Source organism: Cuculus canorus, chromosome 17 (assembly GCF_017976375.1).
Source record: "Cuculus canorus isolate bCucCan1 chromosome 17, bCucCan1.pri, whole genome shotgun sequence".
Lineage (NCBI taxonomy): Eukaryota > Metazoa > Chordata > Aves > Cuculiformes > Cuculidae > Cuculus > Cuculus canorus.
Genome location: NC_071417.1, coordinates 14,409,387 through 14,434,055, shown reverse-complemented (window position 1 = coordinate 14,434,055; position 24,669 = coordinate 14,409,387). Strand labels below are relative to the sequence as shown.

At 40.5% G+C, this 24,669-nt stretch overlaps 1 protein-coding gene across 8 annotated transcripts in view; it reads left to right on the top strand.

The window, feature by feature from the left end:
• Positions 1 to 1,278: 1,278 nt before the first annotated feature.
• CIT (citron rho-interacting serine/threonine kinase) overlaps positions 1,279 to 24,669 on the top strand; it is a 71,198-nt gene continuing 47,807 nt past the window's right edge. For 7 of the 8 annotated variants that reach the window (XM_054082156.1, XM_054082155.1, XM_009566550.2 and 4 more), the window contains exons 1-10: positions 1,279 to 1,428; positions 2,379 to 2,520; positions 4,086 to 4,261; positions 5,431 to 5,532; positions 5,748 to 5,890; positions 6,818 to 6,911; positions 7,297 to 7,500; positions 8,673 to 8,826; positions 16,561 to 16,741; positions 23,848 to 23,953. In XM_054082156.1, the coding sequence (XP_053938131.1) occupies positions 1,333 to 1,428; positions 2,379 to 2,520; positions 4,086 to 4,261; positions 5,431 to 5,532; positions 5,748 to 5,890; positions 6,818 to 6,911; positions 7,297 to 7,500; positions 8,673 to 8,826; positions 16,561 to 16,741; positions 23,848 to 23,953 (1,398 nt within the window). In that variant the 5' untranslated portion in view covers positions 1,279 to 1,332. Of the gene's footprint in view, positions 1,429 to 2,378; positions 2,521 to 4,085; positions 4,262 to 5,430; positions 5,533 to 5,747; positions 5,891 to 6,817; positions 6,912 to 7,296; positions 7,501 to 8,672; positions 8,827 to 15,355; positions 15,459 to 16,560; positions 16,742 to 23,847; positions 23,954 to 24,669 lie in introns of those variants that run through there. The other variant, XM_054082157.1, reaches the window with a different exon arrangement.

Here is a 24,669-nt window from a genome sequence, read left to right as displayed (position 1 = left end):
ACTGGCAGTGCAGGTGGTGGACAATAAATTAGATTTTAAAAGCTCTTTCAGGTTCAGTAACTTGAAATGAACACAGATGTACAAGTTTGAGACAAGAAATGCACCAAAACACATCAGTGTTCCAGGGGTGGACTGGAAAAGGCAGAAGGAAACACAGAGCTGTAAAATGAGTGGTATAAATTCATAATCTAATTAATCCATCAGCACATTACCGGCTAGATGTCAAGCCAGTATTAGAGTAACTAAAATGATTGCTGGACAAAACATCTTGTCTTATGCCACTGCATAGCAACGTTGTTATTTTTAAGGAGCCTCATCACCCAGAATTGTTACCAGCTTAAATACTGCCAAACTGCTGTCTAACAGAACTGTGCTGTGAAACGCATCCTGTGTTGTGCCCAGCTGTGATGTCTGCAGACGGCAGCGATGCTCCACGCCGATGTACGCTGACATCACTGTGCTGATCCGTTGCTGAACAAGGTCGTGCTGCATTCCACTCAGCATTTCCATGGAGGGCACGTAGGCGCTTTGGAGGGGATGCTGAGTGGGAATGCTCTCACCAATGCTTCACTTGAAAGCCGATTACCCCAGATATGAGTAAAACCACACGTACCACACAAAATGAACCAACCCAGAACAACTGGGACCTAAAGGGCAAATAAGTATTTTGCAGAAATGAATGTGAAGCTTCTAAAATCACGTTTATTTCCCTTTGGCTTCTAACTGCTGCCAACCACGACACTGAATCAGCTTCAGCCAGAGCTGTTCGGGATGAGTCAGTTTTACCTTTCAAGATGACAAAAAATGCAAAGTAGGAGCCTGTCTGAGGGCTGTGGGGAGAGCGGGAGCACGGCCTGGCCCTCGCCCGCCCCAGGGGGCACCGGCCCGGTCACAGCCACCTGGGTGGTGAGGAGAGAGGGGTGGAGGGAGACGAGGAGAGAGAGACGGTGTTGAGGAGAGAGGGGGAGAGGGGTGAAGGGGGATGGCGAAGAGAGGGAGGAGAGGGGGTGAAGGGGTACGGCGAGGAGGGCGGGAGGAGAGGGGGTGAAGGGGGGAGAGTGAGGGCAGAGGGGAGAAGGGGAACAGCGGGGAGAGAGGGAGGACAGATGCAGGGGAGTCACGAACCGGCGGCACTTCCGCCGCGCCGGCGCCGCCATTGGCCGCGGGGCGCGCGGCACCGGAAGTGGGGGAGGCCCCGCCCCGCGCGCCGTTCAAACGCGGGTGGCGGCAAAGCGGGGCGGCAGGTGGGGAGCGGCCGTCGGGGCGCCTCGTTCCCTCCCCTTGGAAGGTCCGTCTCTCTCTTTCGGCTGCGAGCCGAGCCGAGAAGAGAAGATGCTGAAGTTCAAGTGCAGCGCCCGAAATCCGGTGGAGGCGGGACCGGCGGAGCCCATCGGCAGCCGGGCTTCTCGGTTAAATCTGCTCTTTCAGGTAAAGGGTGTCTGGCCTGGGGTTCGCTGGTCTCAGTTCTGTCTGTGTCCGCACCCGGCGTACCAAAACCCAGCGCCGCTCGTCCGTGCGGCCGCTCCGCCGGGCCGCTGTGGCCCTGGGAGGCACGGACGGGCTGAGGTCAGAGGGGCCGCCTGGGTACCGCCCGGCCCGGCGGGAACTCGCTGCTCTTTACGTGCACCTGCTAACGTTTTAGCTTAAGCGGACTTTCCCACGTAAAGATTACAGAATAGTTTGGGTTGGAAGGGACCTCAAAGCCCATCCAGTCCCACCCCTGCCATGGGCAGGGACACCTCCCACTGGCTCAGGCTGCCCAAGGCCCATCCAACCTGGCCTTGAGCCCCTCCAGGGATGGGGCAGCCACAGCTTCCCTGGGCAACCTGGGCCAGGGCCTCACCACCCTCATGGTGAAGAAATTTCTCCTTATGCCTAGCCTAAATCTGCCCTTCTCCAGTTTATATCCATTGTCCCTCATCACTACAAGATGAAATATTGTGTTCTGTGTCCTGTAATCTGTCATTTCCTTGCTGATGTAGCTGAGGATTTGTCATGAGATAGGTTTACCTAATCAGCTGCTGTCTGATTATCAGAGTTCATTAGATTTTCCCTCTAAGAGCCAATATTGAAAAAACCCACATGATATGTCAAGAAAAAAGACAGTCAGACCAAAGCCAGCAGACCAGGATGCAGATAATTTCAAGAAAGCCATGATCTGAACTTTAGCAGTCTTTAAAGGATTGCTTTGTCTATGAGTAAAATACCTGTACGTGGTGAGTTGATGTATTTACCTCATGCTCTGTATCGTTTGTCTAATTTCTGAAGCAGTGATTTTGAAATAGATAATATATAATCTGCTCTCTACATATGTTATTGATTTGAGGCTTTTCATTGTTGTCTGAGACTCCATCTGCTGTTGCTTCTTTTTTTTCCAGGGGAAGCCACTCTTTGTGACTCAACAGCAGATGTCTCCTCTCTCCCGGGAAGGCATCCTTGATTCTTTATTCGTTCTTTTTGAAGAATGCAGAAACCCTGCTTTAATGAAAATTAAACACGTTGGCAACTTTGTTAAGAAGTGTAAGTTTGTTCGGACTAATTTTTAGGTGTTATATTAAATGACGATTCTTAAGAACCTTCTTGTTTAAATAATGTTTTAGTTGCTTTGATTCATTAGTGATTGTAACCAAAGAGATTGAGCATCTGACTTTTTGTCGTCAGTCTCAACACATCAGAGGGGATCTGGGCAATCTTAGTCAGGCTTTGATCAGGTCCAAAAAGATCAAATCACAGAATGCCAGGTTGGAAGGGACCTCAGGCATCATCTGGTCCAACCTTTTAGGTAATATATAGTTTAAAAGACATGGCCCAGAACCCTGTCAAGCTGAGCCTTTCAAGTGTCTGGTGTAGAGGAATCCACTGCTTCCCTGGGGAGATTATTCCAATGTTTAACTGTTCTCATGATGAAAAATTTTCTTCTGGAATCCAATCAGAGTCTTCCCAGGAGCAACTTATACCCATTACCCTTTGCCATTTCCATGTGACTCCTTATAAAAAGGGAGTCTCTGTTCTCTTGGTAGACACCCTTTGTCTACTGGTACATACAAACAAATGGCTTCTGAAGAGCTGTGACTTGAATGTGCGTTCTTCTTAGTCTGTTCTGTATTTATAGGCAAGGAAGCACTTTAAAAGTCTCTGAGTGCTGCATACAGCAGAGCTCCACGTATGCTCAGTGGAAGAATGCTGGAGGTTGAAAGTAGGAGAGTGACTAGAGGAATGGGAAAAAAAATCTAGAAAGGAACCTGGTAATCCTTGGCCCTTTCAGCCTGAAGTAATCTTTTGAATTACATGTGTTATCCAAATTTTGCATGTGTAACTTGTAAATAGTAATTCTGTGTTTCAGAAATATAATTTCTGATGGACTAAATATTTTACTGATAATATGCTCACATTCCTTCTGGGGAAAAGAAAAACAATCATCAATTTTTCTATTTAGACATATTAGAAAGCCAGTTGGTTACAAGTAGCTTATCATGCCCTCTATCATGGCTCCATCCAACAGTTCTAGATATTCTTAGTGGAGAGCATTTTTCTGCTAGCCTGAAGAATTTTTAGAACAATACATAGAGAGTGGGTGATTATCACAGTACACGCTGGTTGAAACTAATTGATGGAAAACTTGAACTGAAGTGAATGTCTATGGTTATTTGTTAGACAATAGACTAGTGCCTCCCACAGGCAGAGTAGAAAACCTTGCCACTTGACTCGTAGAACTTGGCTGGGTAAAGCCCTTGTATTTAGAGAATAGACTTTGTATTGGTAAAGGATGGTGGGAAAGAAATGAGAAACAAAAGAGGCTATCAGCCCATGATGTTATGAATGGGACAGAATTATCGTTGCTATGGGAACTGTCTTAACATTTCCTGATTCTTTGTGTTCCATATTTCACTCTTAACTATGCTTTAATGCAGTCTTTTTCTGGTTCTTATGCATACTGTTTTTTTAAGAACCATTTTCTGGAATGATTTAACATTCCTTGAGAATCTGGAATTAAATGGTTTTTTCTTTGTCTTTTTATTTTTGATGTTGTGTTTGCTCTGAAATGCCATTTGGATGATGTAAAAATAAGTATTTTATTTTTGTAGATGGAGAGATTATAGCTGAACTAAGGGAACTGCAACCCAGCGTGAAGGATTTTGAAGTTAAGAGTATTGTTGGCTGTGGTCACTTCGCAGATGTAAAAGTAGTAAGAGAGAAAGTTACTGGTGATGTGTATGCTATGAAGGTGATGAGCAAGGAGTCCTTGTTGGCGCAGGAGCACGTATGTATATTCTTCTGTTAATGATGGTAGAAAGACAAATTACAATTTGTTGAGCATTTCCTTTGTGTCACTACTATTTGAATTAAGTTAAAGCGTATCCTGAGAAGGATCATCCTACATTTGAGTGAAGTGATATGTTTGCGCATAATTTTGCTGTGTTTAAAAGCCATTGGACTGTGAATCTATTGGGTGAGGCGCCATCCAAAACAAAAAATGGCCCTTGTCTCAAAGAGCTTACTGTCTAATTGTAAGATAAATAACAACAGATGAAGAATAAGAACAGATGTCACTCCTCCTCTCAGCTGGGCTTCTAGCAGCCTCTCACAGAAGCCACTCCTGTAGCCCCCTGACTCCCAAAACCTGGCCACGCAAACCTAATCTAGAAATAGGACAGAGATACTCTATGAAAGACCGTGTGAATTTATACAGCAATATCTAAATCAGTTATTTCCAGTATATGGTGCGGTTAAGTTGCTTCAAGATCCTGTTTGTGGCTATCAGAAATGAAGATAAACTGAAATTACTCTTCCTACGGCATAGGTTGACGAGAAAGCAGAGTAGGATACTACTCTCAATATGACATATGCTCAATCTTGAGTGTGGGTTCGGGGAAGTAGGGAATGCTGGTCTAAATGACCTTGCAGTAGCTCTGTAATAAAATTAATTTCTTGTTGTCTGGCTGCTCATCTGAATAATTAAATAGTTGCTAGAAGATGCTTTCAAGAAAGTATTGTATTTTAATAACTTACAATGAATTTATTACTGAATTAGCTTTGAGATGCTACCCCATAATTGCTCTGGATTCTTCTCTGCTTGTCTGATTTTTTTGAGAGTATTTTTATTTTACTAGAGCCAGTCCAGATGAGGTCAACCAAGACTGAACTGGTACATGCTTCACTAGTTTGAAAGGCGAGCTGGCCTTTGCTGCAGGGACTGTTCAGTTGAAAGCAAGCTAGACCACAGAAAGGGGAGGGGAATGGAAAACGCAAAGAAGTAAAATTACTTTTCTTAAAGAAGCACATCACAAAGAAATAACCTTTAATGTTTTTGGTGTAAGGTCTTTGTGATATGTGCTTTTGGCACAGACTCAGATCTTGCTAAAACTAAGGGATTCTAATGTAGTCCAACTTATTTCATCGTGGTGTAGCTGAACTCTACCTTTTTTGTAGGTATCATTTTTTGAGGAAGAACGCAGTATATTATCTCAGAGCACCAGTCCATGGATTCCACAGTTACAATATGCATTTCAAGACAAGAAAAATCTCTACTTGGTAATGCATAGTCTTTATTTATTTTCTCCTCTGTTGAACACTGTTGCCATTGTTACGTTGAAGAGCAATGTGATGGTTGAAATGTGCTCATTTTCTGTAAATTCTCTTGCATTACATGCTAGTATTTGTTAGGTGTCCAGTGTAACTTGGAGGAGTCAAACGGAATGTCCTTTGTGCACGTGAACTATATCTGTTCCTTTTAAAATTTTATGTAGGTTATGGAGTATCAGCCTGGAGGGGACCTGCTGTCACTCTTAAATCGATATGAGGACCAGCTAGATGAGAGCATGGTGCAGTTTTACCTTGCAGAGTTGGTTTTAGCCATTCACAGCATCCATCAGATGGGTTACGTACACCGGTAGGTGAAGTTTGCTTTGCATTGTACATATTTGGTCAATATCGTTCCAGAAAAAGTGTTCAGGAATGATGCATTCTTGGTTTTTTATATTCCGTCTTCTCTCAGGACAGTATTTCACATGCTGTATCAGAAGAGAAAATTAGAAAATTAATCAGACTCCAACTATAATTGTAGCTAAAGGCATTAACTTTGATGTAAAGTTCAAACTAATATCAGGAAAGGATTGTTACATACATTTTCTGGTAGCTTAGTAAAAATAAACCTTAATGTTGCACTATAAAAAATTAAAACCTTTTCCAGAGATTGTTGCTTTTAGCACCAAGGAGTATGGGAAAGTAGGGTAATTGTTAAAACTTGTGTGCTGATTGGTGAACAGGGCAGTATAGGATGTTGGAGCAGTTAAATATCACAGCTTTCTAAAGATCAGAACAAGGCTTGCAGGCTGTTACTGTATGCATTTTCAAATCATACTGGTGTTCAATAAATTTATTCCATTTTGACATTTTGGAAATGTTATGAAGTATTTTATGTTCCAAGCAGCTGTAGCGGCTGCACGTAGAGGATGGGCTCTGGTTTTTCTATCCAGGTGTAGCTGCCTGGATTTGAAAGATACACAGAATAATTTGTGAGGAAATTTGGGAAGAAAGCTACATATTATTTCACTGTAACTCAGTTATGATGTAGTCAAGGTGCAAAACTACCTTCTCTTTCCATCTTCTGTCAATAATTGCTAACTTTACATGAAATAAGGGGAGCTTTACTACTTTAATATTTGCCTGGAAACAATTGGAAATCAGTCTCCCATTTGTTAGGGTTTTGTGCAACTGAGTATGTGGCTGAGTGTATCTGAAAAGGGAAATGCTGTTACTTAGACGGGACTGGGGAAGTGGTACAGAAAGGCACCGATTGCTTTATTCTTGCTTACAGAGATATCAAACCAGAGAATGTTCTGATTGACCGAACAGGACACATTAAACTGGTGGACTTCGGGTCAGCTGCCAAAATGACAGTAAACAAAACGGTAATAATGTGGATTTAAACACATTGTCTGTGGCTTGTTTTCGTAGTCCAGTCAAAAAGGGAGAACTTAACTTTGCATCTGTTCCTTCCTTGTACCTTGTTCTTCTGCCTTTCTTGTCCAACGTGGAAGCTGTTCACGTTTTTCCATTTATGAATGGCTTTTCAAGCATGAGCTCGAGTATCTTTTGCAGCTCTCGCTAGATATATATTTGCTTATTAAAATTTTAATACCTGAGTAAGCTGAAGGCAACTCTACTTTATCCTAGTGGTGTATTGCAAGACAAAATCAGGCTTTGAAAAAAAAGAGAAAAAAAAGAAAAAGTAAAATAGAAAAAAGATTTGCTTTATTACCAAGATCACAATGAACACAATGTCTTTGCTTCTAGGTAAATGCCAAGCTACCTGTTGGCACACCTGACTACATGGCACCAGAAATGCTAACGGGGTTGAACGGGGATGGGAAAGCTTCTTATGGTCCAGAATGTGACTGGTGGTCCCTCGGAGTCATTGCGTATGAAATGATTTATGGAAGAACTCCGTTTGCTGAGGGGACTTCAGCAAAAACTTTGAATAACATCATGAACTTTCAGGTAGAGGAATCCTTCCACATGATTGGGTAAAAAGGCTGTAACTAAAACCTGTGCTTTTACAGCTGAAAAAAAGCTTATAGGCGTTTCTTGCTTTATGTTTGTAAAATATTTAGACTATCTGCTTTATATTGTTTTTACATGTCTCTGTTGTGGATATCAAGTTATTTTTTGGTAATAAGTGTCTAAAAATAACTGTCTGTAGTGCATGAATTAAAAAAAGATTTAGCTTTCCATCTCAGGAAACTGTAATTGCAGTGTTTCCAAAATAATCTAGAAAGGGATTGAAAGGATGGTTTGTGGATCGATCAAGTTTCTGGACCTTACCGAGTGTTTTTGGGTAGTAAAGGCAAGGGCTGGCTATAAAGAGCTGCAGAAAGGTTGTTGAATGTCTGCACGATTAAAACATCATGTGAAATTTAGTGTAAATAAGTTCGAACTAATGCGTATGAAGGGAAAAGTCTTGCGACTTTACCCAGTGGTGGGCTCCAGAACAGTATCTTGATATTATAATCTATGCAAATGTTTGTTTAGTTCTTAGTCCGAAAAGCAGCGCAGAGTGGTAGGAGTTAGGAGGAAAGAGGAAAAAAAAATCATCTCTGAGGAAGTGAACAAAGAATGGTTGCCTCCTATCTCTTCTAATATGGGAATTAGGGGCATCAAATGAAAGCAGCCAGCAGTAACTTGTTACAAACAAAAAAGGATGCTTCATATAGTGCATTGTCGTGCTTCCGAGCTTTTGCTGTAAGTTTGCAGCTACTGGATGCTTATATGGATTCAAGGAGTGCCTAGAAAAATTCATAGAAGAATCCATTGAGACCTAACAAATACAAAGATATCACCTCTGGGTCAGAAAACCCTAAGCCAAAAATCCATAGAAGTTTGGGAGAATTTTCTGGGGGAATGGCTTGTTTTACTCTTCCGTTCATGTATGCTGTTGGCCATTCTTCAACATAAGATGGTATTCTGGGTCTAGCATTTGATTGGGAATGATTGTTCTGTGTTCTTATCTTTACTGCAGTAAAAGCCCTTTTGGAAAAAAGGCAAAATACATTTATTTGTATGCTATAAATATTTATCCTTTATGCCTGGCATTTCTCAGAATAATGAAGTTTAATCTTGCTGTTCTGGGACTGTTTTCCTATTCAGCAGAGATCCTTTTCTTTCTAATGCAGAGATTTCTGAAGTTCCCAGAGGATATGAAAGTTAGTAGTGAATTTCTCGATCTGATCCAGAGCCTGCTTTGTGGGCAGAAGGAAAGGCTGGGTTACGAGGGACTCTGCTGCCATCCATTTTTTTCTAAAATTGACTGGAATAATATCCGTAACTGTAAGTAGAATCATTCTGTATGTATAAACAACTCCTGTTTCTTTGGGTAATGCGAAAATTTGTACAATGTGAGTATTTAGTTGTGCTTGATCTGAATAATTATTCATAATGAAAGAGCACTATGTCCTGGAGCAGGTGGTTGTAACGAAACACAAGTCTTACGAAGAACGACTGAGGGGACTGGGGTTGTTTAGCCTGGAGGAGGCTGAGGAGGGACCCTATTGCTCTCGACAGCTACCAGAAAGGAGGGTGCTGGGCTCTTCTCCCAAGTGACAGGGGACAGGACAAAGGGGAATGGCTTCAAGCTGCATTGGGGAAGTTTAGACTGGATATTAGGAAAAATTTCTTCACAGAAGGGGTTCTCGGGCACTGGCATAGGCTGCACAGGGAGGTGGTTGAGCCACTATCTCCCAAGGTGTTTAAAAAGTGGGTAGATGAGGTGCTTGGGGACGTGATTTAGTAGTAGACAGGTATGTTTGGAGTTGATGATCTCTAAGGTCTTTTCCAAGCTAATGATTCTATGAATTCATTCAGGTTTTTAGATAGGATGTGTTAACATCTCTCAGGTGAAAACTGAGATTAAGTTTAATACAATTCTATATGAATTCCTGATGTGATTGCCATATTACTCCAGACACTAGACTGGAAAATCGAAACGGTCCTTTCCATGTCCTTCCTCAGATTAAAATGCATCAGTATGTTCTTTCAGGCTTTTCCCACCTCAATTTGCTTAATCTCATTATTTTTTGTTGTATATTCAGCTTTTTCTCTTTCAGTGCTTGTGATCCAACTTCATTTAAGTTTTGGAAGTTTTTTTAGCTCCTGTAGGTGATAAAATGTCAGCAGTCATAGGGCCATTGGAGTTTTTCCTCAAAGGTAACATGACTAATACAGGGCGATTTTTTTCTTTTTTTTGTCAAAAATCTGTTCGTTCCATTAGGAATAGGGCAAAATCAGTGCAGGAGATAATTTTCTATGCAGAAAATTATTTATACTACTATGGAAGCAATGGAATTTAATATTTAGAAGTACTGAGGCACCAGCTCAATGGCAAAGCAAATATTTCACAGATCATTAATGATCTATGTACGAGTGCCTGACTGGTGTTGGATAGTATTTTGAATTATTTGAACTGTAAGATTATCTGGGCAAGGAACATGTCTGCCTTATACTTTATCAAATATGCTGTAAGAGGAATGATTGTGCTCCATTTTCCATGATAAATTGCTAAGCCAGTGCTGCTACTTTTGATGACTATCTCAGCACTTCAGCTGTCAGCTCCACAGACTGTTTACTCACTTTTCTGTTGATTCATTAATTTTGAACTTGTGGAGCTGCTGTTCTGTTAAATTCCATTGTTTCTGTCCTTTGAGAGCCATTGAGCCTTGAGCCTTTTTCATTGTTTTAGCATACATTTCCCAGACTTCAGCTCATTCTGCCTTCTTTCCCCAGGGCCCTGCCTTAGCCAGTGGTTTCCATTTCTGAAATTTTTGTGTTGCCTTTGTACCACATTATCTCAGATGTGGAAAAAAAAGGCGTGTGAGCATATGTTCTGGTGGTTCCTTGGCAATTTTCTGTCCGGTATTCACACAACTGCACACGTTAATAGAGTGTTTGGCCATTTCATGCGACATTGGTGATCCTGATGGACAAAGCTGGTAGGCTTCCCCAATGTCGTTATGATGTTGAATTCATCATTTGGGACTTTAAAAATCCCATTTCTGTCTGCAGCTCGCCAGTGGATTGCATCATTCCCTGTAATATCCGGACCTACCTACTGTGAAGATTCATGCAGTTTTGACCCCTGACTTCGTTGTTATGTCTCATACTTCATAAAACCCCACTGTAACTAGCACAAAACACAGCAGTCTTCTTGCTTTTAGTAGCACATTCAATATATCACCATTGCTTTGCTCTCTGCAGTGGTTCTCCATTTCCTGGTTTATTCAGGGCACTGTCACTGTCATTCTGTTCAAAACCCTTGTTGGATTTGACCCAGGCTATCTAAAAGCTCAAGATTTCTTTCTTATCTTGACCTCTGCTGATAGACCTGTTTAACAGGAGCAGTGGCAGCCTGAGAAAATTATGAACCTAGTGAGTGCTGGAAGAGGTCACAGGATTTGGATTTAGATTAAAGAATCCTAGTTCCTTAAGTTAATCTGGTTAAAGATTTTGGGGGTATGGAATGTTAGACTTGATGATCTTAAAGGTCTTTCCCAACCTAAATGATTCATGATTCTATTATTGTTAAATTCTGTGTCAACACGCTCAGACTTTCCTCTACTCTATAAAAGCAGTGGTGTTATTTTTATTTCAGGCTGAGAAAGGTAGGGGAAAAAAATGGTATCCTTGTCTTGCAGGTATTTAAATTATGCTGGGAGCTCCAGGATAACTGTTCTTAACACACCGGTTTTGGTTAAGAATGTGTCATTACAGGGTTTTCAGGGTTACCGTTTGGTTGTTATGGTAACCATTGAAAGTCTTGACTTTTCAGTAAACCCCCTCCCAAAAGATAGTGGCCTCTGCTCCCAGCTTCCTTGGCTTCAAGGAGCATGTGTCTGGTGAAGCAGCCCTTCAGTTTACCAAACAGAGCCCAACAATTAAACCTAAGGTCAGATTTACCTAAATCTATCTGAACAGGTAATTTTCCCCTTCCTTGGAGTATTGAAACATATTTATAGCGTTTGATCTCTGTATTTGTTGGTATCTGCTATTTAATGACTTCTAAAGCTTCTAAGAAACCCCTCATAACCAGACGCAACCACAGCCTCCCAAAACAAAAGAAAACAAAACAAAACTTTTGAAAGGTTGTGTTGATTTACTTGACAGAATTTTCTGAAAATATTTTGGAATTTATTTACCTAGAATAAACATATTTCTAGCTGTTTCAGCTAAATGATCAGGATTTTTACTGGAAAGTTGATAACTATTTGAATACTTGATAAGTATCTAACATCAGAGGTAGAGAACAGAGTTATTGGCAGCAAGGTTGCATTATATATATTATAATTCGGGGATTTTGTTGATCACCTTTTGTTATTTGAAATCCATAAATTACATCAGCTGTTCAATTTGAAACCAAAATAGGATCTGCTGAAAGATAGCCGAGATGGTCAGAGGGCTTTTATTGTTATGTAAGAGATATACATACACGTAGCGTAAAGGATCTTTAGTTTTAAGAACTGTTGTAACTGCAGTCCAAGGGGTCTTGGAAATGGACTGGCATATTCGGACTTGCATGAGGACACTGTATACGTGAGGAGAAACATATTAATGTCTTGTGCAAACAGAAGAAATTAGTGATGCAGACTGATTTTTAGGTTGCCTTCTGCTATTAAACAGACAGAAATCTGAATCTCATTGTTCATAAGTCCAAAACGTATACTTATGAACCTAAAGTGTCATTCAGTACGTTAACAGTTAAACCTTGTGATGATTCATTTCAATGCTTGCCTTCAGAAAAACGTGTTGGCTGGTTTCTCTAAGTGGAGATCACTTTCATGTCAGCTTGAAGATCGCTTTTATTAACGGAAATGTGTGTGTTGGATCATTGTCTTGACAGAACAGAAGAGACATTAGGATAATATTTCACAGATTGGTTAGAACTAGTACAATGCCTTTTTTTACATGGTCTTAGAGCAAAACATCCTTAAATTATATTACTTGCACTTTCTATTTTCTGTTCTTTCTGTAATACTTCACTTAAAAAGGCCTCTTAAAGCCTGAGAGAGTAATGCCTAACCTACTTAAGAAGGGTCTATGCATGTATAGAACACCTTGTAGACCAAGAAAACACATATTCTTAAGAAACATTCTGTATTTCCTTTACATTCCCCATTTCAGTCAAACCTTTCACTGTCCCAGGGGAAATGCAGTATCTCTCCTCTGAATTTTCATGAAAATCTTTTGCAAGGATGGAGAGACCCGGTAAAGGCAAATGTTCCTTCAACTGGTTCTAAAAACCCACAGTGGTGCAGAATTTAAATTAAAAAAAGCTTCCTTCTGTAAGAGACATTTTATCTAATCTTGATGATAAACTGTTTAAAGTACTGCAGTGCATGTGTGGTGGGTTTGGGTTTTTCTTTTTTCTTTTTTTTTTTTTTAAACTTAGCAACCTACAACACCCCCTTTTCCTCGGAAAGTCATTCTTGGGAACAGATGGAAGAAGGTTACATCCTTCCACAAGTGGGGAGGTATCTAGGCAAGCAATTGGCTTTTTTAAAACATGCAGTTCTCTACAAGATACTTTAAATGGTAAACAGAACATGTACGTTTGTAACATATCTGAGACAAAAAGAGGTCTTTATACCCAACCAGTCTGTATGAATGAAATATGGGGGGTTCACTGTCTTTTTGAGGCATAGTTTTGCCCCCTCTTTTGGGTGAGCCTGAAAAAAGTGTGAATTTTTCATCTTTTCAGGTGCAATGGCATGGTTTGAACGTTTGGTTTCACCAGTTTTCGTTCTGAAAATACAGTAGTTGTGTGGCAGTCCTCTGATTTTAAGCAAGAAATAATAATTGAACTAGAGATTCTGTCACCATGTGACTGCATTTGGGAATAGAATTCCTTGTCTGTTTTAGCTTATTTTTATGAGACAACTCTGTTGATTCTGTAGATATTTTGGACATGGAATCATAGAATGGTTTGGGTTGGAAGGGACCTCAAAGCCCATTCAGTTCCAACCCCCCTGCCATGGGCAGGGACACCTCCCACTGGATCAGGTTGCTCAAAGCCCCATCCAACCTGGCTTTGAACATCAGACAAAGGACCCTTCAGTCTTAGGAATAAAGGGCTATAAAGAAGCTACCAAATTATTCCAAAATCAGGCAAAGTGGATCTAGCTTTTTTTCTTAAAGGTATTTCTCTTGCTTCTAAGTGAGGTTTTCTCCAGTCTCCTGAAACTTCCGAAGAGGTTCTGCTTCTCTTGTTCCGTCTGTTGATAGTCCAGAACCACTTAATATCCAGAGGTGTTATCGTGGAATGACTGTTCTTTCTAATTTTTCTTTTTAGTTGCTACTATTTCTCCATACAAATACTGTTACAAGGTTATGCTGCAAAACCTCAGAGGTTTTGGACTGTTCCTCATGGATTTCTAGTGAATGCAAACCACTTTTTGGTTATTTTTTTAATCTAGTGTTCACAATGTCTTTTCTTTGTTCGCATCTTTAAGCATTAGAGAAAAACGTTGTGTAATACATTACAGCATTACATAGCTGTAAACTAAAAGTTTCCCACCAGCTCCAAAGGTTTGCTCTGTCTCACACTGAGTTTTTTCTTTCTTGCATCCATTGTTGCATATTGAGCTTTTAATCTTTTTATGTGCATGCTGAGTTCAGGTATATATAACTGTTTTTTCTTTTATGTGTGTGGTTTGACTAGGAATTTTTAATGCTCGTAAGAGGAAAGACTTCCCTTTTAATTGCGAGGGCCTGAAGATGACTTAAGATCTTCATAGCTAATTTCTGGTGAGAAGCAAGGCACTGGATCTCTCTTTCAAAGATGAAGTTCTCTGTCAGACTCTGAGGAGTATATCTAATAACAAGGTTGTTCTACCATGATGAAAAAGAAGCTGTGTTGGTTTTGCTGCCTCTTTAAGAAATATTCTAGACTTCTCGAGACGAAGTGAATAGTTTGCTGTTTTCTCTATTACTTTACCTCATAGCCAATAGCTGTCTTCAAAGATAACGTTAAAAGCCCCACAGAAACCCCTTCCTCTAAGAGAATGTGCAGAGCTCTTTCAGCAGAGGTCCTACATGAAAAAAATACCAATTTGTGAACCTATCCTCCTCTGCTATGAATTGATTATAACTTTGGGCTTATATTTGCCTTAAAGATGATATACTTACAAACTGTTTTCTGTTGCTTCTCTGCTTTTAATCATTCAGAGCATATGAAAGAGTAGCTGGACATTATCCTGACAGTAAGTGAATTTTTTTTAAACACAGATCCTCATCAACAATCTGTGTTCCAAAATTATGTTTACAGTACATAAATGTCAGCATTATATTGTATCTAAATTTATATTATAACCAATAAATTAGCAGAAATTAATAAATTCATTTTATTGACAGAAAATTTAAATGTTCTGGAGCCAGTAAGTATAACTGCTTAATACAGAACCTATTTAATTTGTGTGTTTTCCCCATTTATCTCATTCTAATGTACTTGGAACTACTGTACGTGAGCAGCATCCTATCTGCTCCATGGAATTTCTTCTCGTTTCCCTGCTTGGGAGCAGCGTCAGAATGGCTCTGTGGGGAGCTGCTAATGAAGCCTGCATGTAGAGTTGTGACTTGGCGGTTCATTCAGACACACGGCTATATGTATTTTGCTGTTTATTCCGGTCTGGTGGGTAGTTGGAGTGTACATTTGTCTAGAGAATGAAGAGTTAAAATGGGGCTGTGAAAGGCTTTGGCAAACTAGAGGGAGCTCCAAGCTCCAGCCGTGACTCATTCTGCCTGTGTCAGTCCGATAAGCATCAGCATCTGTCACCAATGCAGGCAGGTAGGGTTAAACTGAGCACGCAGGGATGAGGAGCAGGGAGCCTGCACTGCAGGGGTTGTAATGTTTGTTCCCGGTTCTTCAGTCCTCATCAGCCCTTCAGCTCCAGGAGCCCTCCACTGGATCCATGGTAACGGTTTTAGCACACTACGCTTCCATCAGCTTGTGACAATGGGCTGTGTTCTCGATGCTGGCTGAAGAGCTGTCTCCTTTATACAGCGAAAAGATGAGTAGATGTGCAGTGAGTGAGGACCTGAGTGGTGAAATAAATAAATAAAAAGAATCTTAGAAAATGTGATTTAATGAGGTAGGAATTGCACAATAGGCTTGTGTATTCATTCCTTTCACACACGTAGCCAAATCAGTAGGTAGCTCAGGTGCTGCACATCATTGAGAAGAACTTGTTCTTTTGTTCCTTTGGTTAATTAAACTGAAGCAGACATGAGAAAATCAGCTGAAATTAAACAACTGCTTAACAAGTTAAGTGGTACCGATTTAGAAATTACACTAAGAAATACATTGTAATTCCTGCTATTTATACCTCTCTTAGAGCTGATTGTATCAGAGCCAGACTGCAGTGGTGTCCCGACAAGAGTTCCAGATCTTCAGCAAGCTCTTTTAGAGAAATTGTGATATTTCTTCCCTTCCTAAAGACCAGTTAGCTTCTAGTAGCTAGAGTTTATAAGAATCTTCCAGGAGAAAGACCAGTTTGCTGTTGATTAGAAGCCCATGCTGGGAAGATTCTTATCCATATTAAAAGGTAGATGGATCCCTCAGCTGACTAGCAAAGGACCAGGGTACACTGTCACGTAGTGTCACAAACTGGACAGGTTAGAGACATTTTCTAGATGAACCAGAATTGAATTACTTTACCTATATGACAGTAATTATTTTCCTAACCTGATGTTTTGATTTGATTCAATCTATGTGTTTAAAAAAAAAACACCCCATAACCTGAAAAAAAACCCCAAACCAGCAGTCTCTGATCCCCAGCCTAACCCCTAGTTTAATCAATGTGGGAGACGTTCTGCCTGCAGAGTGGTAGCCATGTTGGCAGCGCGAGGGTTAATCTCTTGTTGCTGTAATACGATTTGAGAGCAGCAGCTCAGTCTGCTTGTGTTAGCAAGATTAAAAGCAGGAGCTGCAGTGCCATTGCAAGCACTGAATGAGTGGGACTGTTGCAGAGTGAACTGTACCTGAATTTTGTCTTTTCTTGTTTTTTTTTTTACCAGCTCCTCCCCCCTTCGTTCCTACTCTCAAATCTGATGATGACACCTCAAATTTTGATGAACCAGAGAAGAATTCCCGGGTTTTATCCTCTACGCGCCAGTTGAACCCAGCAGGCTTCTCTGGTGAAGATTTGCCGTTTGTGGGGTTTTCATTCATCAAGGCATTAGGGATCCTCAGATCAGAGTAAGTAGGAATTATTGCTTAGGTGGATAGGACCGTTGGAAAAATGCGAAGGTTTGTTATAGTGGGGATGGTGTGTGAGGAAAAGCTGTCTACTCTGCTTTAGGGAAGCTGCCAGGTTCTGGCTTTATCTGTTGCTGCTGTGGCTTGTGCACGTCCTACTGTTCTGTGATTATTTCTGGGAGGGAAAGGCACAGAACGATTGATTCTAAAACAGTTAAAATTGTTGTTCGGATACTTTGAATTAGTTGTTGCTGTTAATCAGGGAGCAGGAGGGCATTGCATTTTTGGTATTGCAGATCCCCGAAAGAGGGAGAATACAGAGGAGTTCAGAGATGGAAATGGGGTTTGTTATTTTATTGGGTCAGAGAGTGGGCATCAAGTGTTGCGGATGTGTAAGGTGAATCAGTGATGCACAGAAATGGAGCCCCACTAATCTGGGAATGCAGTGATGGAAGGAGCTTCACGGCAGCTGACTGCGTGCTGTTGGGTCAAGTTAAATATGAAGACTGCTGTATTTTCTATTAGGAGACTGGAGATTCAAATGAAGTATGCAGGGTGTATATTTGTGGAGAGAGGTAAAGATCTAGAAAAAATGGCTTTCAATTGAAACAAAATATGCTTTCTGAGAGGATGGAGTCAGAGAAAAAGAATCCATAGTATGGTATAAACCATTTGATGTGGTGGGTGGTTGGTTTCTGATGACAGAGCTATTGGAAAAGTATTAGTGCAGTATGTTAAGTTGGGAAGTCCTTACCTCAGTATCGTGAGGCCTCTCAGGAATGCGATGGCTTTAGCTGGGTTAGTGACTCAATGCACTAAGGTGCTGTGGTTTCGGTTCAACCATCGTTCATTGTTGCTAGTTAATTCCCTTAATGGACTTGGTTATCAATCAGCCTTAGTCAAGTTTTCATTTTTTGTCATATTGGTTGTGATAGTTGCTCTGCGGTGAGTGTGCAACCAAATCTGGTGATACTGTTGATTTCTTTGATCTTGCCCACACTGTGAATCAAGGTTATGTGATGGTTATGTCAGTAAAAGGAAATCTCTGGCTGTCCCTCCTCAACAGAGTTGCTTTTATGACAAAGGAGAAAGGAAGGGTGAGGACATTACAAGCAAAAAAGTGTTCTTTTGGTGAAATGATCTAGTATTGTCAGCAGAATTAGCAAAACGTCATGTTATATCTGTATCTATAGATACCTGGGTTTAAAATCTATCTGGATTTAGAAGTGAAGTAACTTCCAGTGTTATCTTTTCTGCCTGGGGAACTGCAGTCCATCTATCTGCTGGGCTCGGTGACCGTTCATGTAACAGTCGGAAGGGGCTCAACAGTGACCAGATACATATGGTATAAAGGTATATGTAATTGGGGCCTGAGACTAGAACTGAAGAAGAGTGTGAGGTAAGGACTCGGGAACAGTGGTGTAACTGTGCTGGAGGCTGAAAAGTAATGTAGATTTTCTTTGCAGAGCTTGTACCGAAAATGTGTATTGAAGTTAGATTTGAATTTTGGTAATGGATGAGAAGGGGTGTAGCAAAAGAGTATAGAGACTGATGTGCTCTGGCGAAATTTTGACTGAAGTAAAATTTCAGCTTGGTATGGGCTGTTTTTTCCTGAGCTGGAACAGAGACACATTATGTACTTAATTTCCCCCAAATAATTTTAGCGTAAGCAGATCTTAGGAGTCTCTTTGTTTGAATCAGATCTCAATAAATGTACTTTGACGTTTTTAGCAGTGAATGCTTGTATTTTGTTCTAAGAAAGTGATTTAAATATGGCAAAGAGCATATAGAGACTTGAAAATGTCTGTAATTAAATAATGCAGTGACTAGTTTATTCTCAATATCACTGCAACACTGGGTCATAAAGATGACTTCTTACTTATAAAATATTGTATGGTATATGTTTTACTTGAAGAAATAAAGTACTGTTTCTGTCCACATGAGCTTGAATATCGAATTCTAGATGGGGAAGGGAACAGTAGATGGGGGGGTAGGCTTATCTGTTGTGAATCTTGGGATGTCTTCTCAGGAAGATCTGAAGTCATCAATTTTATCAGTCCAGCATTTTTCTTCTTAAAATCTTTCCTCTGGAAGTCTAACCCTGGTGGTTGCTAAGCAATGCAGATCTGTTTTCCTGTGTCTGCAGCACGATAGCTCCAATGCCTCTGCTGCTGCTCAGAGTTAGGGCAGGCAACTGCAGAGGGCCATTAGCAAGGTCCTTGAAACTTTAATTGCTTATATTTTGAGGGCTTTCAAGCTATGAAGTTGTACTCTTGCTCTTGTTCACTAGACAGTAAGAAGCCATAGCTGAGCCCAGAATTTCAAATACTTCAGAGAAAAGGCAGTTAAAAAAAATTGGACAGAAGGATAAAAGAAGTTCTCTTTTCCATTCTCCTCTTTCTCCCAAACACTTAGGGTTGGAAGGTCACTTAGACCTGTTGCCAGACAGTCTATAGTCAGAGTGTAGTTTAGAGGGGTCTGTTGAGTTAAGATATTCCCTATGTTGCCCCATACCATGAGTTTTGGGAAGAATTTGTGACCCCATAACAATCACAAGATTTAACAACAGACCAAAAGGCATGGCAGTCATGTGTCGTAGGACGCAATCGGGAGAAATCAAGGGCATTGGTTATGTCATAGGTTTCAGTCCTAGGAAAGCGTGTGTTCATTGAGTCTCCTATGTGATTCTAAGAACTGGGATCAGGTGGCAGAGGACCAGCTAACTCCTTCTCCCATCATGGCTTCTAAATTTTCGATGTAGGGGAGAAATGCCTGCCTGACTGTGAATCTGGCTGCTGGTTTGGCTGTGAGCTGTGACTGGGACAAGATAACAGGCAACTGAGAGTTTAATTCTATTAAAAGCCAGCCCCATCTTACTTTATGTCCATAACTGTGGCTGATCTCCAGTGCTTAGAACAAGTGAGAGAACCCCTTAGATGCCAGAAATATGCATCAAGTGGTGAAAGAAAATCATTCTTGTCCTTTGCAGGTGACCAGCAGAAGCCCGAAGGCATAGGATAAATACATTATAAACCCAGAGTTAAGCAAATACACCAAAATACCTAATGAAACTAAACACCTAAAAAAAATTACCAAAATATTTAATTAAAAAAAAACCTAATTAAAAAAATGGTTTGTGGTGTAAATTTTTGCCCACCTCTGTCCTCTCTTACGCTGGGGTAAGGAGCTAAAGGGGCCTGACAGCTTATGGTGCCCAACTTCAGGTAATACAAAGTACTTGCTAATCCAGAACCTAGAGATACATTCACAGGCAAGGTTGAGAGTGGAACCAATACCTAATCTCCCTTGATAATATAAGGGTTTATTTTTTGGAATTATCTCTCAGAATATAATAAACGTAATCCTTGTAACTTTTGACTTGTGGCTGGCGAGGCATTGGAAGATGGTCCCAACCTTTTCCATAAGAAGTGGTATTTTTCAAGATTTCTTTGTTTCTAAATTTTAAAATTTGTCGTGATTGTCATTATGAAATAGTGAGAATTAAAATGGGCCATTCTTCCAAAAAGAAGGACTACTGATTTCTTCCAACAGTTTGTCGGGTTCTGGTAAACTCTCACCAAAGATAGATTAAAAAGGAAGCACAGGATGAGCGTACCAAAAATATGCTTCGCTTCAGCTAGCTCTATTCACAGATTGATGGTATCACTGTTTGTTTTCAGTTGGTTTTTTTTAGGCCTGAGCAAGCATTTACGAGGGGGTGGAAGGTACAGATGAGTATAATGCTAAAAAGAATAGAGCATGAGGGATGGGGGATGAGATTATAGGCATGTTGTGTGGGGGCCAGGATTAGGACAGATGGTGTCAGTCATCGTGAGAAGGAAGAGGTACAGGTGAGTTGGGGGTTTAGGAGAGTGGCATGAAAGGACAAAAGAAGGTATGAAGTAGGATGCACAAGAGATTAAGAGTTCCGTACCTCACGAAAAGCTATCAGATGATTCCATGCTCATTCTCTATTCTTCATCTCAGCCACGTTAAGACAGGAGGAGCTTTTACGCAACTGGCACCATATCTGCTAGTTCTGCTGGCTGGAGCTGTTGCTGGTCCAGCTGTGAAATCACTAGAGGATCAGCTGTAAGGTAACTTGGTTTTCAGTCAAGCAGGCAGCGCTGCTTTTAAAGTAAATTGGCACAGCTAGTGCTATCAGCGCTTGGTACCACAGACTTTGGGGTTAGTCTTCTACTGCGGTTTTCTTGTTGGTGTATGTTGGTTACCTTTTGGCTAACCATTTTTTCACACTTGAGAGGAAACAGCAGAAAGTGCTCTGCTGTGCTAACGGAATTGATCCAGATGTAGCAGTTAGCGAAAGTGAATATTCTGAGGTGGTACCAACCTCAATGGCAGCTTTGCATCATGGCTTTTGAGGGATTGTATGTGTTTAATTTCTGAGATGATGCTGAGTTAGGAGGAACAGAAGTGCCCCAGCAGTGTGGGTATTTTCCACCTTGTCATGCTGTGTTGAGAGCTTATGTCACCATGACAAGGCTTATTAGATTAGCCAGTATTCCATTTCTCTTAATTTCCTCTGTCTGCCCCCTTCCTGATGCTTTGAAGGTTGTATGGATGTTCCCGAAGTTGTTCTAATACAATTTGTACACAGGAAGGATTACTGGGAACGGATGTCTCTTAAAAACCATGTCCAGTGCTAACTGCAATCAGCTTCGCTGGGGGATAAAGATGCACTGTTTCCATGGCAGGAAAATCTTCATGTCACCAGGACACATGTTTTTAAGGAATATCTACCACCCTTTGGACAGGGATGAGGAAGAAAGGTTGTAGTTCTAGTTTGTAGCCTTCTCTTTCCTTACAAACCGCACACCAGCCCTGAGGCGCAGCTCCCTCTGCAGTCACCTGATGAAATTCAAACTCCAGTGGATGCGAGGCTCCTGTGCTCTGCTCCATCCTGTCCCTCCTGGATAACCAACCTTTCTTTGCAGAGCATTTTGTCTTCTCGCCCAAAGCTGTCCTGCTCCTTCCCGTGTTGCCGTGCATATGGATGCTTTCAGCTGGCTTGCTAGGAAAAATTTTTGAAATGCAAAATGGTGCCTGCAATATTAAGCTCTGATTTTTTTTTTTTAACAGTGAATAAAATTAGCCCCTTGGAGACATGAAATAGAAGCAGCGAATAAAACCAAATCTGTGAGAGATTGCTAGAGTTTTCTCAAGTAATGTCTCAGATTTTAAAAGAAAAGAAGTAAAACCATGGTGTTGAAAGTATATTTAAAAAAAAGTAACTGTTTTAGCCAGTACAGTTCAGACCTGTAAAGCGAAACTTTTATTATAAAAATATTTTTGGACTCGTCTCAGTACACGTTTGCAGCTATTTACATATATTTGATTAATATTTTAAAGCAGATTCCTCGATGTCTTTTTTAGTTAATAGGAGCTTTAATTTGTATTTTTAGATTGCTTTTCTCAACTATTCATTTTTAGCCTTGTTTGTACACCCAGCTGTTATGGAATTTAATATGCATCTTTCTCAGATGGTTGCTTTTTCTCTGTAGGAGTATAGACACACTTTATAAATTGATTTTTAAATATGATAATCTGATAGATCAGATTGATTGGATCAGGACTTAAGGAAATGCTTTACAAAAGCATTCGCTTTTAACATTTGTTTTTCATTAAGTCCTGATCATATCTGTATTGTTGACACGCAGGATTCTTTCCTCTAAGTTCATCTTCAGAAATTTGATGTGGAAATATTAATATTTGCCCTTTCAAGGCAGAATTGGTGGATTTTGCTGTGTTTGTTTGCTAATACCAAAACACTGCTTCTTAATGACTGCTTGAGGTGGTGATACTGAAGAGCTATTCTGATACAGATATGTTGCTGCAGCAACATAGAAATCCGTGTGTCTTTTTTTGTGCCTATCCTGCTTATCTGTTTGGATTAAGGAGTAGATTTTTCTCAGAAAATGGTGGTGGTGGAATCAAACTTTCCTTGGTGTTAAGAAGAGCCTGTGCTGCTGCGTGTGGGTGTACGGCTAGATGCAGAGAGCTGCTCAAAGCTCCTTTCTCTCCATGGGGATAACTGGCTGCATACCAAGCTGTGACCAGGAGAAGCAGAAAGCAATGTGTGGGCAGACTGTATGATCTTTTATTAGCACCTTCATTGTACTTCTGTGTTTTTAGCTATCAGTTAACACCGGTTCTATCATTAACTGCTTAGATATCTAGTTTGAATCATTCTATGTGAGAGAGAATGTGATTGTTAAAATTATGTTTTGATGTGTGTACTTAATGTTTTGGTTGCAAATTACATATTTAAGACTGCAAAGCACTAAAAATACACTCCAAAACATCGAGTGGCTTTCTATCCTTTTCTAGAAAGAGCTTAAACTAACAGAAATGGTAAACTTCTAAAATGTTGAGTCTCAATTGGACAGAAAGCTTAAGAGCATGTAAATATTTTCCCCAGGCTTCTGGAGTCAAATTGTTGTGAGTAGTACAGTTAAGTTGTGTCTCGTGAAAAAAATGACTTGTAGGTGGAACTCTGAAGTTCTGCAGTGTGACTAATCATATTGGTATTGATTTGGTTCGTAGGGATCATATGAGCTGGGGTAGGAAAGTTTCAGTTCAATTTTGATTCACAGAAAGTAACTAAGAATATTAAATTCTTCTTCCTGTGGTGCAGGTTATGACATGTTAAAGTTCTTATGGCTTTTATGCTTTGATGACAATTTAAAAACCTGTTTGAAAATAAAGTACAAGATAAATTTTCAGAAAATTGCTTTTTATTTTCTGCCCTGATGGTTACGTTGACTTTATGGTTTTCTTTTGTTACATTTATAAACCTGTACAAGTTAGGCCAGAATGTTGCTGTGATTTATTTTTTTGGCTCTGACAGAAGTCACTGATGGAAATATTAGTATTGTAAATAGAAGTACACATGGATTATTTAATAATGATGTACTGTCACCAAGTTTTACGGTATGCTTGATCTGAAATGAAGACTGTTAGACTGTGATTGCTGCACCTTTCTTTTATCCTGGTATAAGTTTCCAGTGACATTACTAAGGCTACGTAATTGCAGGTGTCTGTACCTTTGGCGTATATTCACATGCTATTTGGCTTTGCTCTTGTAGATCTGTTTTTTCAAGTGTGGATTCTCCAGCCAAGGTCAGCTCTATGGAAAAGAAACTTCTTATCAAGAGCAAAGAACTCCAAGACGCCCAGGACAAGTGTCACAAGGTATTTATTTATGCGATTGGCCATCTCCATTGCTCCAGGAATCTGCAACCACTGTATGTCCAGGGATCTGTCAGATGCTGCTGATCATCCAGACTCATGGTGGGCAAAGTGCTTTTCCTTCTGTGAGGTGGCTTCCTGTCCAATACAAAGGGAGATGAATTTAGGCCATGCTGTTGCTCTAGATGCTTTTATCTTAACAAGAAACGGCTCTGGATTTTAAAACAGTCCTTTTCTCAGCGTGATACAGACGACTGCTTCTTCCTGCAGGCTGTGCCTCTTCATCGTACACTCAATTACAGCAGTACTGTTCTGAGGTTCTCTTCCTAACTCATCAGCTTCTACTTACATAACTGTTGTCACATCACTGGTTGTGGTGAACATCTTATAAGAGTTGCTGTGCTCCAATAAAGGGAACCCAGCGGAGTCTTTTAAAGCTCACTCCTTGTTTGAGACTTTTATGAGAGTTCGTTTACTTTTCTCCCTGCTCTGTTCTGGATTTGACCATTTGCTCGTGATAAGGAGATGGGGGGAAACCATCTTCTGGTCCAGCATGGATTTGGGATAAGGTTAAAGTGACCCATCTCTGCAAGTCAGGTGAAAAATGATTGTGTCTTCTTTGCTAACTGGGGTTCGAAGAATGACTGACTATGAACAAGCAGCTTGAATGAATGGGGTGACTTAGACTTACTACTTGTCCATAAGAAGAACTGTGCATT